Source organism: Loxodonta africana, chromosome 4, assembly GCF_030014295.1.
Source record: "Loxodonta africana isolate mLoxAfr1 chromosome 4, mLoxAfr1.hap2, whole genome shotgun sequence".
Taxonomy (NCBI): domain Eukaryota; kingdom Metazoa; phylum Chordata; class Mammalia; order Proboscidea; family Elephantidae; genus Loxodonta; species Loxodonta africana.
The window spans coordinates 157,602,527-157,618,539 of record NC_087345.1 but is presented as its reverse complement, the minus strand read 5'-3'; the positions used below and the strand labels follow the sequence as shown (position 1 = coordinate 157,618,539).

General features: G+C 36.3%; 1 protein-coding gene across 6 annotated transcripts in view; it reads left to right on the top strand.

Annotated features, from left to right (window-relative positions):
* Nucleotides 1-14,468, top strand: part of TRDMT1 (tRNA aspartic acid methyltransferase 1) — a 71,073-nt gene extending 56,605 nt beyond the window's left edge. For 2 of the 6 annotated variants that reach the window (XM_064284894.1, XM_064284893.1), the window contains exons 6-10: nt 130-213; nt 1,639-1,982; nt 3,827-3,884; nt 4,970-5,099; nt 9,466-14,466. In XM_064284894.1, the coding sequence (XP_064140964.1) occupies nt 130-213; nt 1,639-1,982; nt 3,827-3,884; nt 4,970-5,099; nt 9,466-9,563 (714 nt within the window). In that variant the 3' untranslated portion in view covers nt 9,564-14,466. Of the gene's footprint in view, nt 1-129; nt 214-1,638; nt 1,983-3,826; nt 3,892-4,969; nt 5,100-9,465 lie in introns of those variants that run through there. The other 4 variants (XM_064284895.1, XM_064284892.1, XM_064284891.1 and 1 more) reach the window with 4 other exon arrangements.
* The last annotated feature ends 1,545 nt before the right edge of the window (nt 14,469-16,013 follow it).

Sequence of the window (16,013 nt, the reverse complement as noted above, 5' to 3'; positions counted from 1 at the left end):
GCTGGTGGATTTGAACTGCTGACGTTTTGAATAGCAGCTGATCCCCTAACCACCGCACCACCAGGGCTCCATGGTAGTTTCAGATCTCCTTGGTTCCTGTACCAACTGACTGCTGTGCTTTCCCCCCAGCTTGGCATTCCAAACTCCAGGCTGCGGTACTTCCTTATCGCAAAGCTTCAGTCAGAGCCATTGCCTTTTCAAGCTCCTGGTCAGGTATTATTGTCATTCATTCATTTCTTGTGAAATACTGCAGTCTGCTAATTTATTTTTAAGAACTACTTTGTATAGGTTTATATGTGTCCTGTAGAGTCCAGTGAGTGAACCATGCCCTAGGTCCATCTTCAAGGCCTTTTTCCTCTGCTCATGCCACTTTTATTGCTTTAAACAAAATGAAACACAGACTTTTCTTTCATCATTAGGAAAAAGAAAAAAGTTTAAAGTGAAAAATACCATTAATGCTGCTGCTTCCTCCTCCCCCCGTAACTCCCCTTCTGAACATCGATGATTTTGCGTTTATCGCTTTTTCCCTAATAGAAGCCAGTGGCTGCTTTTGATAAAATTCAATATGCTATCTTTAAAATGCCTTAAGAGTATTTTAACGTACTGGTTGCAGTTTTTTGAAGTCAATGCTATTTAGCTTTAACTGGTATGGTAATGATTAATACAAGCCAGAATGTAATGCTCAACTCTCATAGATAGGATCCCTAATTCTGCAAACAGTTTTACGTACTTTGTCAAAAAGGGGCATAGACAACAGAGAGGTTCAATAAAACGCTCTGTACCCATCATAGTTAAGAACTCAAAGTCATAGTTAAGAACTCAAAGTCATAGTTAAGAACTCAAATTACTATGACACCAATTTTTGCCCTTTCCCTTAATGGACAGTTCCAAAAACAGTGTATAAAGTGTATTAACAAAGACTTCATCATTAAAAATTCCTGGAACTGTTTTTCTTTTACAAAATGAGACTTTATACGTGATTATGGGTTGTACAGAAACAGGTTTTTCCTAAGGGACTCATGAGTAGAAATAACCTTTCTGCGTGAAAAGTGCTTTTCTTTTTTTGATCACTATTTTTCTTTCAGCCCCTGGAAATTTTCCATTTTAATGAAAGGAGTATGGCAAGCTTTGATCCAGATACATTTTCTGGAAATGCTAATACTGCTTTCTAAACTTCTTTTCCAAATATGATGCGGTTATATTCAACATGCTTTCTATTACTTAGTTAAATGTTTTGATTAACAAATACAGAGAGCAGTCACCCCATGAAATAAATCATTAGTAACCTGATGACACTATAGCCATAGGATGAATAACTTGTACAAAAACAAGCAAACCACAATTTCTATCTTTTTAATGGCCACTGAGATTTTTGCATAATGTTGACTAACCAAAACCAAACCAAGCCGGTTGCCCCTGAGTCAATTCCAACTCATAGGGACCCTATAGGACAGAGTAGAACTGTTCCATAGGGCTTCTTAGGAGTGCCCAGTGGATTCAAACTGCCCACCTTTTGGTTAGCAGCCGAACGCTTAACCACTGTGCCACCAGGGCTCCTAATGTTGACTGGATATTATTAATTTGTCTTTTATTTTTAATAAAGCTTTTGACAGTTTGTATATTTTTACTTAATTCCAGATACTGTTGGAGTTTCCCAAAATTGGATCTGAAAATCCACAAAAACATGCAATAGATGCAGAAAAGAAAACTGAAGAAAAGAAAATTGAACCAAATATTTGCCTTGATGGTAGCACACAATGCTCTGGAAAAGAGACCATACTTTTTAAGCTTGAAACCGCAAAAGAAATAGACAGGAAACATCAACAGAACAGTGATCTCTCTGTTCAGATGCTAAAAGATTTTCTTGAACATGACATTGACATAAATCAGTACTTTTTGTCACCAAAGTTATTGCAGCGATATGCTTTTATTTTAGATATTGTTAAGCCCACTTGCAGAAGATCCACATGCTTTACAAAAGGGTAGGTTTTAAAGAGACTCTGTTCATGATACATCCAAAATAACCAGGTTCTTATAGCTATGTTTTTTTTTAGTTCTTCCGAAAATAACAAGGAGCATTTTATAAAATGTTTCTGCTAGAATGATTTTTTTTCACCCTTAATTGCGTGCTTCGTGTTCCAGTAGAATGCACAAGTGAACATTCTTTCTGGCAGAACATTATGTGCACAACCCACAAAAATGCTCATAAAGGACAGTGCCTTTTGTCTGGTGACCTTCCTAGGAGCTCCATTACCCCTGGTGGAAATACGGTTCTATAGATGGTGAACTGCTAATTGTTTAACACTTTTTTTTTTTTTTTTTGTCGTGGCACATCAGACCTCAAAATTTGTATCTTCTCTCATGATCAATGTATATAAGAAGAAATTAAATTTGAATCTAAAGAAATAAAAATGAATCACCTGGAACACGTTAATTTCTCAATTTAAATTTTATTCAGATTTTTGAATAATATGTTCCCATGGTTCAAAATTCAAAAGGTACAATGGTTCTAAGACTTCCTTCCACTTTCATTCCTCTGCCATATAGTCTCCTTCCTACAGGCAACCAGTGCTATGAGTTTACTGTATAATCTTCCAAAGGTATGATATGTGAGGTTGTATTTAAATATACATGTATATTTTTATTCCCCCTTTAAGTAAACAGTAACATACTTTTATACATTATTACATACCTATTTTTTTTACTGCATAGTATAAATCTGATATTATTTCATATCAGTACATAGAGAACTTTTCTATTCACATGTTGTTGTTGTTATTAGATGCTGTCGAGTCAGTTCCGACTCATAGTGACCCTGTGCACAACAGAAAGAAACACTGCCCAGTCCTGCGCCATCATCACAATTGTTGTTACGCTTGAACCCATTGTTGCTGCCACTGTGTCCATCCATCTCATTGAGGGTTGTCCTCTTTTTCGCTGACTCTTTACTTTACCAAGTGTGATGTCCTTCTCCAGGGACTGATCTCTCCTGACAACATGTCCAAAATATGTGAGATGTAGTCTCGCCATCCTCCCTATGGCTGCTAACCAAAAAGGTCCACAGTTTGAATCCACTAGGAGCTCCTTGGAAACCCTATGGGCCAGTTCTGCTCTGCTGTATAGGGTCGCTATGAGTTGGAATCAACTCGATGACAACAGGTGTTAGGGAAAAAATTATGGTAGTATATTCAACGGCCAGCTTGGCAGTGATCTTAGAGAAAGAAATATTACTAATACCTTGCATTTCTGTAGTGTTTTATACTTTTTGTGAACATATTTTTTATACAGTAGTCTAATTGTGTGAAAAAGACAATAACAACATGCTTCATTACAGTGAGAGACAGACACAGGCTCCGTGGGCTGTGTGTGCCAGAGTGTGCTAAATAAGCTTGTATGTTGCTGAGATGAAATCATGATTTGGGCATTATAAAAAATAGGAGCAATTTATTTTCACCTACATAACATTTGGTTTAATGTGGCAGAGATGGCCAATATTGAATGGCATTTGAATACAAAGTCCTAAGCAGTGCATACTTTCTAGTGGTGAACTTTAAAGAAATGACAGCTAATACAAGGACCTAATTAAACGGTGTTTACACAGCTCAGAATACTGCCGCATTTAGTTGCTGAGAAGTTTAAATAGGAAGATCTTACCTAGTCCTTTACCTACTGCTTTTTAAATTATAAGGCATACTTATGTAATATTATTCAAAATATTTCAGCATGATGTAACTATATCGATTGATTAACTATCTCAAGAAGCGTTTTAAGAAATTTAGCACAACAAATATGTTCTGTGCTCTATAATATTTTGTTAATTTTTCAGTTATGGAAGATTTATAGAAGGGACAGGATCTGTGTTACAAACTGCAGAAGATGTACAGGTACTATGTAAGTTTTAAAAGTAAATTAAAATATTTGAAAATAATATTTCAAATAAAATTATGTTTAGTGCTTTAAGAATGTTGAAATAATTTTATGTGTTCGCCTAAGAATAAATATATGTGTATATATATTCATAGAGATATCTATATCTATATATATGATTCTTCACTACAGAGTAAATCTTGTCGCTGGATATGAGTTTATCTACAAGGAATGTTCTACATTTTAATTTTCCTGTTTTCTTATTCTTACCATCGGCATTTCTCTTTATTCCATAAATAAAAAAAAATTTTTTTTTTATAAATAGCAGATTAAAATTCAGCCTCAGTGTTTAATGTTCTCTAAAATAATACATAAATCTTAATATTTTGACCTTTCTTTGGGGCACATAATATAAAACTGCCTTTTAAGGTTAAAAAAGTCTGTGTTATAGAAGTGTCCTTTTTTAATACTTCAGCTGTAAATCCTTCATGATGTAATGGTTGATTACAAGCCTGATATATGGCAAGTTTTATATAGTTTTAAAGTGAAATTACATTGTCTTCTTCATGCTGTTTGCAGCTCTTACTGTTAACAAACTTTACCCCTGGTAAGATGCTATCCTGAGCAAATTATGTCTGGATTTGAGAAATCGTTTCTTTAAGTATTTAATCTTTTTTAAAAAATCTTTATTTGGTGAAATTTATTATAAACAATAAATGTTATAATGATCTACTTGTTAGCATTATAGAATTGACACCATCTGTCTGTCAAGTTTCCTTTATATCTTTCACTACATTTCTTTTATACCATATTGTCATTTATTGTTTACATTCTTATTTAATTTTTTTGAGAGAGATCAAAAATGAAAAATCCTGAAAAGTATTCTGATCTGTTCAACATCAAGCATTTTTTTCTTTTTTCAGAGTTGGCCAGTTACAAGAGAAATATGTAGTTTATTACACAGAGACATTTTGCCCGGTGGAGTGCATTTTGCTACTATGTGTATATGTCCATCATTTTTAAACTGTCACAATAGGTAATCTTATTTTAAGAAATCTAGTTGCACACTACTTTATCAGTTATCTTGGGTGTTTTCTTACAGATTGAGAGTATCTACAAATCTCTCAGCAATTTGTCGGAAGAAGAAAAGATAACAAAATTGTTAATGCTTAAACTGCGATATTTCACTCCTAAAGAAATAGCAAATCTTCTTGGATTTCCTCCAGAGTTCGGTATGTAGGCTACATACAGACTGTAGTTTTCATTTATTAAAGGTCTCAGAATTTATTAGGGACTCACATGTGTGTTTTATGAACAAACCCTGGGCCAGCTAGATGTTTTACATTTTCCTTTCCTCCTCCTTCTCCTTATAACTGCTTCAGTTAATTCCCTTCACACTCAGTTCTTCTCCCCCTTTATTCCAGCAGTGGTCCAGGTGGGGTGTGGTGGCAGAAGTGGCAAATCAGCAATTCACCTCTCTGCACAGTTTGTTTTTAATAGCATCCCCTTCTCCAGCTTGTTTTCTTGCTTCCAGAGGTCCTATCCTAGCAATACCACACTAGGTCTTGTGAAAGAATGCCTAGGATTGTCTTTTTTATGAAGGATTTTTTTTTTTTTTTTTTTTTTTTTGTGGAAGGTGTATTTGTATTTACTCTTCTCAAAGACACACCCTTACCAAATGTGTGCCATTTTTCTTTCCTACAAGATTTAAGTGGAGAGGGGAGAAGGTGGAGAAGGGCCTAGGAAGGAGCTTTCCTAACAGAAGGAAAGGGTGACTCAGGAGCGTAGATCCTGAATTGAAGAAAAGGTGAGAGGATCTGAAGCAAGGAATCTCAAGAGTAAAAATGAAGTTGTAGAGTGAGCAAGACAAAGCCTTAACCCCATTTACATACAGTCAGGGCAATCCAGGGATTATTGTGTTAAGAAATTTGACACACTGCCTTTGCCTTCTTAGAACAGCCCCAGCCCACACTGTGTGATTCCACTTCAGCGGGCTGGTACGCTCAGCTTGTAAGGAGCCACCAGTTTCTTAGGGCCGGGCATGGGTGTGCTCCCGGTACCCGGCTCATGGAAAGGGGGTAGACCTCCCTAACGCGCTTCTAGGGCTACAGAGGGAGGAAGTGTGTATTTGTTTGCCCTGTAAGTTTGAATGAATTTCCCCCCACAGAAAAGCCAAACTTTGCTAAATCCAGTGCTGCTGTAATATGAATATAGTACCATTCTTGAAGTACTTAATGTGTTAAATAGATCATGTTTTAAGTAATCAGTAATGGATTTACAGATGAGGTTTTAGAGTACAGTACTTTCTGTACACTGGGAACAAGCTGCCAATATAATTTGATTGCTCTCTTGGTAGTAGATTCTCGTGCTGTAGTCAGAGCAACCAGGTTTGTTTAGCACTCCATGCCTTTTTCCTGGTGATCTCATTCAGTCCCAGATATCCTGGGGAGTGTTATTAAGAGAAACACAGACTTTCCTTGTCTATCCCAAAGTGAGTGAGAACATCACAAAACAAAGAGCTGAGATTTCAGCTCAAGAACTGTAATTCCCAGTCTGTTTTCCAATTTTTTAAAAAAAAAAAGTGTTAGGGACTTGAGCAATCAGAGGTATTTTATATAGTACTAAAATGAAAAAAGAGATTGACTGTCTCATAAAAACTTACTGCTTGTTTTTTCAAGTACTAGTCACTTTGATAACACTGAAACTTCTTAAGGAATATAGGACCCCAGAGCCAGGATGTCCAAATTCGAATCCTAGTCAGCTTTAACTTATTTTGCTTCAATTTACTCGTCTGTAAAATGGGGATAATTTTAGCACCTACTTTGACAGTTAAATAAGTTAAAAGAAAATGCTTAGACAATCCTTGACACATAGAAAAAAATTTAAGTGTTAGTTTTTTTTTTTTATTTTTAAACGATAGACATTTATTTGCTTTTATAGCTTTTTTACTATAAATATTTTTCTCATTATTTTTGAATTTCATGTGAGTAAAATAGTTTTCCATAGTTATCTGAAGATATCTATGTATAGTAAATAAAAGTAAACCTTTTAATAGCTTAAATTTATTTTGAAACGTGGTACATTTGTACAGTCAAGCTTGCTTCATGTGCATTTCTGATATTACTGACTCTGGATCCAAAATGGGCGTTGTGTGTCCGCTGGCAATGGTGGATTTGCATTGATCCCTTTTGCAGTTCATCCTGGTTCTCTTTGTGACTGGTGGCATGTGTGTGTGAAATAGTAGGCTTTGGAACAGAGGGACTCTAACCTGCACTTATTTGATGAAAGCTACTATCTTGACCTTGTTAGTTGTGTGTTTCTTAGTATTTATTGTTATTTTTAATACATCTCAGTTTTTAAAAAATCACCTTTTAACTTAAGGAAATTATGTAATTTTTCCTACTCATTAACATAAAATTTTTATAAATCTGACTTATTTGTTTTTAAACCTTCCTTCCCCTCTAATGTAATCTTAATATTTCAAAGATCATCCCTGGAATATACTAAATGCTTTGTTTATAAATACATTTGAACCTCTGGCTACTTTGAACTAAATAATTTTTTAGATAACATTGAGCAATGTGCTTACCTAAGACATATTTTCATTACAACAGCAATAGGTGATCATGTTTATTGCAACTATAGCTTTATTTTCGTAATCACTGTTATTTTATTGCAGCAAATATAATGTTAAGTGTTGATGAAGCAACTTTACCATAACCAGCTCTATCTTCTGGTTCTTACAAGTGTGTGAAACCTTGCTATTCTTAATGTTTTTAAAATTATTTCCTTTATTTTATTAATTTAATTTTTTAAATTTAGTTGCTATGCCAGAGGATACTAAATGAGAATTCTTGACATTGTAACTAGCATTGTAGTGTACAGTCTTATGCATGGCTATTTTTTATGCTGATATTTGAAAGGCTTTGTTTCAGCACGTATAGTATATGTGGGCCAGTTTGTGTTGAGAAAAAGTGTAAGAAATAGAAGCCCAACATGAGAAAGTCAATTTGTGGAAGCAGAGCATAAAATCTATTGTGAGGGACTGTATCCAGAATATATAAAGAACTCTCACAACTTAACAATAAAAAGACAAATGATCCAGTTAAAAAATGGGCAAAGGATTTAAATATACATTTCTCCAAAGAAGAGATACAAATTGCCAAAAGCATATGAATAGATGCTCACATCATCAGTCATTAGGGAAATGCAAATCAAAACCCCAAGCGAGATCCCACTTCACACCCATTAGGATGGCTATTATCAAAAAATTGGAAAATAACAAGTGTTGGTGAAGATGTGGAGAAATTGGAATCCTCAGGCACTTCTGATGGGAATGTAAAATGGCACAGATGGTTTGGAAAATAGTCTGGCAGCTCCTCAAAGGTTCAATATAGAATTACTATATAACCCAGCAGTTCCACTCCTAGGTATATACCCAAGAGAATTGACAACACATATCCACACTAAATCTTATACACAAATGTTTATAATAGCCTTATTCACAATAGCCAAAAAGTAGAAACAACCCAAATGCCCATCAACAATGGAAAAACTAAATGTGGTGCATTTAATGCAGTCAAATATTATTTGGACATAAAAAAGAATGAAGTATTGGTACATGCTACAATGTGAATGAACCTCAAAAACATTATGCTAAGTGAAAGACACCAGACACAAAAAGACCACGAATTTATTGTTGATTTCCATTTATGTGAAATATCCAGAAGAGGTAAATCCATAGAAACAGAAAGCAGTGATTGACAGGAATAGGGGAGAGGAAGGATAGGGGACAAGGGGAAATGGGGAATGACTGCTAATGGGTACAGGATTTTTTTTTTTAAGTGATGAAAGTGATCTGGAATTAGGTAGTGGTTGAGCATAGCCTATGTACTGCCCGAAGAAATACAACCTAAATGCTCCTTAGAAGGGTGGATAGCGAGACTTTGTCTTGCTTATTTTGGGCACATCATCAGGAAAGATCAATTGCTAGAAAAGGACATCATGGTTGGTAAAAGTAGAGGGTCAGCAAAAATGAGGAAAACGCTCAAATGGATTGACAGAGTAACCTTAACAATGGCCTCAAATGTATCAAAGATCATGGAGGTGGCGAAGGACCAGGCCATGTTTTGTTCTGTTGTACTTAAGGTCACTATCTGTCGGAGCAGATTCCACAGCAACTAAAACAACAGCAATGGTTGTAAAAGTTTGTGACTATACTAAAAAACTATGAATTGTACACTTTAAAAAGGTGAATTTTATGGTATGTGAATTATATCTAAAAATATTGGTGTTATAAATAAAAAGAAATGTGAAATAATAGTAACCACTGCTTTTCCTAAAGTGCACTGATATGTGAATAACTATGAGTCCTGTGGATGTGATTTGTATATATGGGTATGCTGAACATACTATAATACTGTGTAACACTAAGTGAAAATATCACATTCTGTAGACAATGTGAAGTTATATAGTATTTTTGGCTCTAAATTCTTGTGTAAATAGCCACTTGTGCTCTTACTAAAGGATGCATCTTTTTATATCTGGAAAGTAATATTACAAATGATTGTAATATAAATTATCGTTTCTCTTTTCTAGGATTTCCTGAGAATGTAACAGTGAAGCAGCGTTATTGCCTACTTGGAAATAGTCTCAATGTGCATATAGTAGCTAAACTAATCAAAATCCTATTTTGAAATAATTCTGAAAGATAGTCACAGTGTGACTATCCAGATAATGATCCTAAAATTCTTTTTTGAATTAGTTTTGACTGAATTATTTTACTCTTTTTTTAATAAGGAGTTTGGAATTTTTCACAAAAATACTATGAATTTGTTTCCTTAATTTTATATTGCTGTACTTTGTCGAATGAAATTTTTTGTTACACTTAGTGGATAATATATTTTCATATGAAATTGTTGAATATATATGTAAAATATTCTTTTTATGGAAACCCTGGTGGTGTAATGGTTAAGAGCTACAGCTGCTAACCAAAACATCGACAGTTTGAATGCACCAGGTGCCCTTTGGAAACCATTTGGGGCAGTTCTACTCTGTCCTATAAGATTGCTATGAGTTGGAATCAACTTGATGGCAACGCATTTGGTTTATTTTTTTTATTATTCTTTTTATAACATGGTGCAGACAGATTTGGAATATTTGAATTTTAATGCTACATGAAGATTTTACAAAATGTCTACAGGCATAGTATAATGAACCTGAGAAATTTTTTTTGAATGCTAATTAAAGAAGTTGTTTTACAAACCCTGTCATTTTACATTTTTATTAAACAATTGCTCCTAATTCTAAGATGATTCTAGTTCTAGATTGTTTTAAATATTGACTGTTTCACTTAATTTCAATCCTTTTTACATTTCTTTATTTTTATCTAAACAAATGCATTTACTATTTTAAACCAAATTATCATCATTCAGCTCACACAACAGCCTAAAGAATATGTTAAAAAAAAAAAAACACAAATGAACAAACAAAAAACAACCTACATTCTTGATTAGCTCTCCATCAGGAGGTGTCAGAAAATTTAGGTGGCTAGACGGCAGTGGGTTTTTTGAGTATCTGATTATCTTCTACCCATCCGAAAGGCAGAGCTCTTGTTCCCACTCCCTGTGTACACACTTCCCTTAGTTTGCTGTGATCAGAGTTTGCCTTTGCTTGCTTTTTCTGCTTATTGTTAGTTGCATTTATTCTCATCACATTCTAAGGAACATAACATGGGACTAAAATTCCATATGGCTCTATTTTATGAATTAACTTTTATAACTTTCTCTGCTATTTGGTAGACTTCTTGAAATTAGGCTTTCTAATCAGATTAGACTAAATCTTGTATCATGCATCCTTTTGGCTTTAATTCCAGTGATAAAAGCAAGTGACAAAGAGTAGAAAATGAGAATAAACGACTAGAAATTATATCACAAAGTTTTAATTCATATTTTTATTCTTAAAAAAGCAATCATTCTTCCTACCTTTTTTAAGAACTCATGGATTAATATGGACATAGGAAAGCTCTAGGCCAACACAGATACATCAAGCACCACACGTCTGCATTTTGTGTATGTCTCTAAAGACAGACCTTATTACAAGTGTCATGAATTTCAGTATACAACAATCAGATCACTCTGGCACACTCATGTAGGTTCTCTTCACTGCTGAAAGGTTACAAATCGAAAGCTTTTGAGTTTTATTATAATAATCTCTATGATTATAGTTATACTATATTACAGTGCCCTATGCCCATGAGGGAAACCCTGGTGGCGTAGCAGTTAATTGCTGCGGCTACTAACCAAAGGGTTGGCAGTTCGAACCCGCCAGGCACTCCTTGGAAACTCTATGGGGGCAGTTCTACTCTGTATGCCCTATGAGCAATGTTCAATGAGTATTGAGTTACAGCGCACCAACCGTAAACACATGAAAGCTCTATGGAGACATTGATTTACAAACTAGAAGACAATACAGCTTTGTGAAATTTTTAAACTGTTGAATATTTGAAAATACTCAAGGGCACATGGTGATTTTTGACCTTAGTTCATAATAGAAAGTATATAGTAGCAAGCATAAAACTCTCACTTTCATGAAGAAATATTTACCAGAGTGCCGTTTAATTAGGATACATATACGTGCATAATTTGTAAAATGTAATTTTATTTGAATGTCTATGTTATTGGTCATTAATATGCATAAACTTTGCCCTGGAAAGTCTGTTTTCTGATATTTGCACTTACAGTCAGTGTATTCAGAATTTTGGAAAATACAGCCTGTCCTTTTAAAGGGAACAATACATATGTAAATCCTTGCCATTTCTAACAGCAAACTGATTTTCTGTTCTCCCTTTTGCACCACTGTTGCTCTTTTTAGATAATTTTAAGGTATTTGTTACTCTGCCTCATGCTTTTAATACGTTCTCAGGACCCCAAAAATTGAATAAAGAAATGATCAAATGAATTAATACGAACATACTGAGTTATATTGGAAAATGATTTTGAAGAGGAGCTGGGTAGTCATTTTAGGAGAAGGAGTCAGAGCCTGATAATCCCTGGTGGCAGAGAGTGAGGCCCAGTGACAGCAGAGAGGGAGTGGGTCAGCTTGTTACTGCAGGAGTCAGTTTGCCCTTTTCAGAAGATCCTGAATATTCTGCCTATTAAGTCAGACTTGCACAGTGGTCACTGCCTTGAAAAGAGAGAAAATATTTCTCTCTTGACTACTGCCAACTGATTTCTGTCACAAGATAAATTCTTTTAAAGAGGCAAAAACAGTGGTTGAAAAATGAGGGACTATCCAGCACTTTAAAGAAAAAAAAAAATTCAGTGTGAACCATTCCTTGATGTGATCCAACTTTTTAAAGACGTAAACTTATTTCATAGAGGGGCTTTTAAGTTGCCCTGACAGAGGAGGTATCACCCCATGTAGGATGTAAGGAAGATGGATGATGTTAGAATCAAGAGCAGCCAAGTCAGCACACTAGTGGTGGGTAGAATTTTTCAGGATTTCATAATCTGTCTTCTACTCCAATCCCAACTTCATTCACATCATAAGTTGTCAAGTTAGAGATTTCTGAAGACAGAGACATGAAACTAAGGCTTAATTCTACCTCTGGCAGCACAGAATAAAGCAACTACTATTTCAGCCAACATCAAGCACATAGTAAAGGGTGCATCCTGCAGGCCAGTTTTTATATCTGCACCCAAACTAAAATAACTCTGGTTGCTCTTTTGTTTTGATCACTTTAAAATTTAGTACCAAAACAGTGCCAAATAAACCAAGATAGCACAATAAAGATCTAGTTTTCAGCCCACATAGACCAAGTGGTTTAAGTGTGTTTTCCTGATTTGGTTATGTTGTGACAAAAGGTAACTTTCCATAATTTGGTCTTCAGTGGAACTGTTAGGCCACCAGCTATAACACTCATTGCCTAATAGCTTTAGACTTTGATATTGAGTAAGTATCTCCTAGTTATCTAATGCTGCTATAACAGAAATACCACACGTGAATGGCTTTAACAAACAAGTTTATTTGCTCATAGTCTAGGAGGGCAGAAGTCCAAATTCTGGGTGCCATCTCCAGAAAAAGGCTTTCTCTCTCTGTCGGCTCTGGGGGAAAATCCTTGTCATCTGTCTTCCCCTGGTCTAGAAGCTTCTCAGCGCAGGGACCCCAGGTCCAAAGGACACACTCCCCTCCTGGTTCTTAATTTTTGGTCACATGAGGATGCCTCCTCTCTGCTATATCTCAATTATCTCTGTTATATCGCAAAAGAAATTGACTCAAGGTACAACCTAATCCTATAGATTGCGTCCTGCCTCGTTAACACAACTGCCTCTAATCCTGCATCACTAACATCATAGAGGTTAGGTTTTACAACACATAGGATAATCGTCAGATCACAAAATGGTGGATAACCACACAATACTGGGAATCGTGGACTAGCTGAGTTGATACACATTTGGGGGCGGGGGGGACACAATTCAATCCATAACATTCCACCCTTTGGCCCTGCCAAAATTCATGTCCTTGCCACATGTAAAACTCTTTCATCCCATCATATCATCCCAAAAGGCTTGTTATCAACTCCATGTCCAAATTCCATCCTGGGGCAAAATTCCCCTTCATCTGTCAAATCTAGAATACAAATTATCTGCTTTCAAAGTGCAATAGTGGAGCAGGCACAAGGTAGTCATTTCCATTACAAATGGGCAAATCGGAGGGAAAGAAAGGATAACAGGCATTAAGCAAGTCAACAAAACACATTACGTTAGCCATCAAGGCTTGAAAATAATCCCTTAGACCATTTAGGCAGTTGCCATGCTCTCCAGACCCTGGATGTTGGCCACACTCTCTGGATTCTGGGTGAAGGCCTCTCAACCCTAGGCTTCAGCTCCATCTACCAGGCCCACTGGAATGACGACTCTGCTCCCTTGCATTTGGGTGGCCCCGTTCTCTTAGCCCATCTGAATTGTGACCCTACTCCCTCAGCCCTGGCATGCCCCATTCTTCTGCCCCTTGGACACAGCAGCCCCACCCCCCTGAGCTTTGGGCAGTGGATCTGGCCACATCCTGCTGGCACTAGTGAAAGGCAGCACCACACTCTGGAACCGAGTTGGCGAACATCTCACTCTTTGAAGCCTAGGAGGCTGTGGCCCCAACCTTTGAAACTGCGGAGGCCATGGCTCCACTCATTGAGACCCCAGAGGTCATGGCACTACCCTTTGAGACTGAGGCAGCTCTGCTTCCTGTGTTCCTTTCCTCTTCAGCATCTGCTTCCTAGTTGCTTGGCCTCTCACCCCATCAGGCCTCTTGGGCCAGCCCAGCATCTGTCCTGCTCGGGTTAGAGTTCCAAAGCTCTTCAACTCTACCAATAAGTGCCTGGAGGCTCCCCACTCCACCAGTAAACCTCAGTTGGAAGGCACTCAGCCCTTTTGCTCCGTAGGTTGGCAAGACTAACTTCACCCATAAGCGCCCAGAGATATCCCATTCACCAGCAAGCCTGTGGTTAGAATTCACAACACATAAAATAATCATATTAAATCACAAAATGGTGGGCAACCATACAATGCTGGGAATCGAGGCTCAGCCAAATTGATACACATTTTTGGGGGACACAATTCAGTTCATCACAGAGGGTTTAATAGTCTCAGAAGTTTTTTTCATAATAGCCTGTGGTTTAACTCAATTATATAATTTTTTTAAATACAGAGGCTATGAACCTCTCTTTACTAGTTAATCTCTTCCTTGCAACTTCTAAACAACAAAGTGTGCTGCATATGACTACTACATCAACTTCTCAACAAGCATCTTTTCTGCTCCATCTCCAATCCAGCCTCTTCTTTCTTTATTCATCACACTCATCAAGATGTCTCCTATGACTGAAAATGTCTTGTATGGGAGTTTCTCCTTGTGTATTTTCTTAAGAGGCAATAAGAATCCTGCACATGTTCTTCATCTTCACTTTACACCAGTCAGCCTGTCTGCACCATTTTCCCTCTCCTGTCATTCCTTCTCTTTGCTATAAAAATGTTATAGCTTCAGTTTTTTTTTTTTTTTTTTTTAAAGCCTCTCTGTTTCTCTCATTAGGACTACTAGGAATGTTTTGCTCTATGATATGCATGCTCTTCAAAATCTTCCACAACAGAGACCCAAAATACGTCATGATTTTTATCTTAATTTGTGAGTTTATTCCTTTTCAAACTTACCTGTTCAAGAAATATGAGCATGTGCAAAGTATTTTTTTGGCTGCTTACTCCCTGACTCTTCAGATATATTTGCTTTATATTTACCATATGTTCTGAGTTTTTATGGGACCACATCCAACGTTTACAAGTCCTTCAGGTATCCCAGAGTTAATTTCTGAAGCTTCTAAAATATTTTTTTTTTCCTACAAATACTAGGCTAGAAAATTTTACAAAAACTAGAAGATAGCAAGTTAGTTTTTCCATAGAACTGTCTTTGTAGTCCTAAAATGTTCTTATTTCTCTGCCTGTACAGAATGTGGCTTCCTTAACTGTTTACTTCGAGTATTCTGTATTTTATTTCATTTGCATCTTTATGTCTTCATATCAGGGCAGGCCAAAATTGCAAGAGCATAAATAGGGAACATGTTTATTTAGCCAAGTTGACTCTATAATTAGATGAAATCACTAAGAGAGTTTAAAGAGAGAGAAAAGCAGATGCTTGGAGCTGAACTCTTAATTTGTTCCTGAGGTTCAATCCTCAGTTCTCTCAACCTCCCTCTCCAAGCCCATTTCCACCCCTCCCCCAAGATCTCACCCCTTTCTACAACTTTCACTCTTTTGCAGCTGACTCCTAGATTACACCAGACTTGATTTGTACCCAAGTCCTATTTTAAAATCTTCATACTGGGACATTTTTACTTGGATAGCTTACTGTCACTTCAAACTTAACATATCCAAAATCAAATTAATCATCCTGCATTCTAAAATCACTTCCACTTATGATTTTAATATTTCTCTTTAAAATATGGCTATTCTCCTAATCACCCAGGTTCAAACTTCATCACTCAAGGTCATCTTCATCCTCCTTCTTACCCTGGATTCCATTTACCAGTTCCTTTTTGTAATAAAGCAGCCTTCTTAAGGAAGGCCTTCCCTTAGCTATGATTTTTTTTTTCTTTTTTTAAG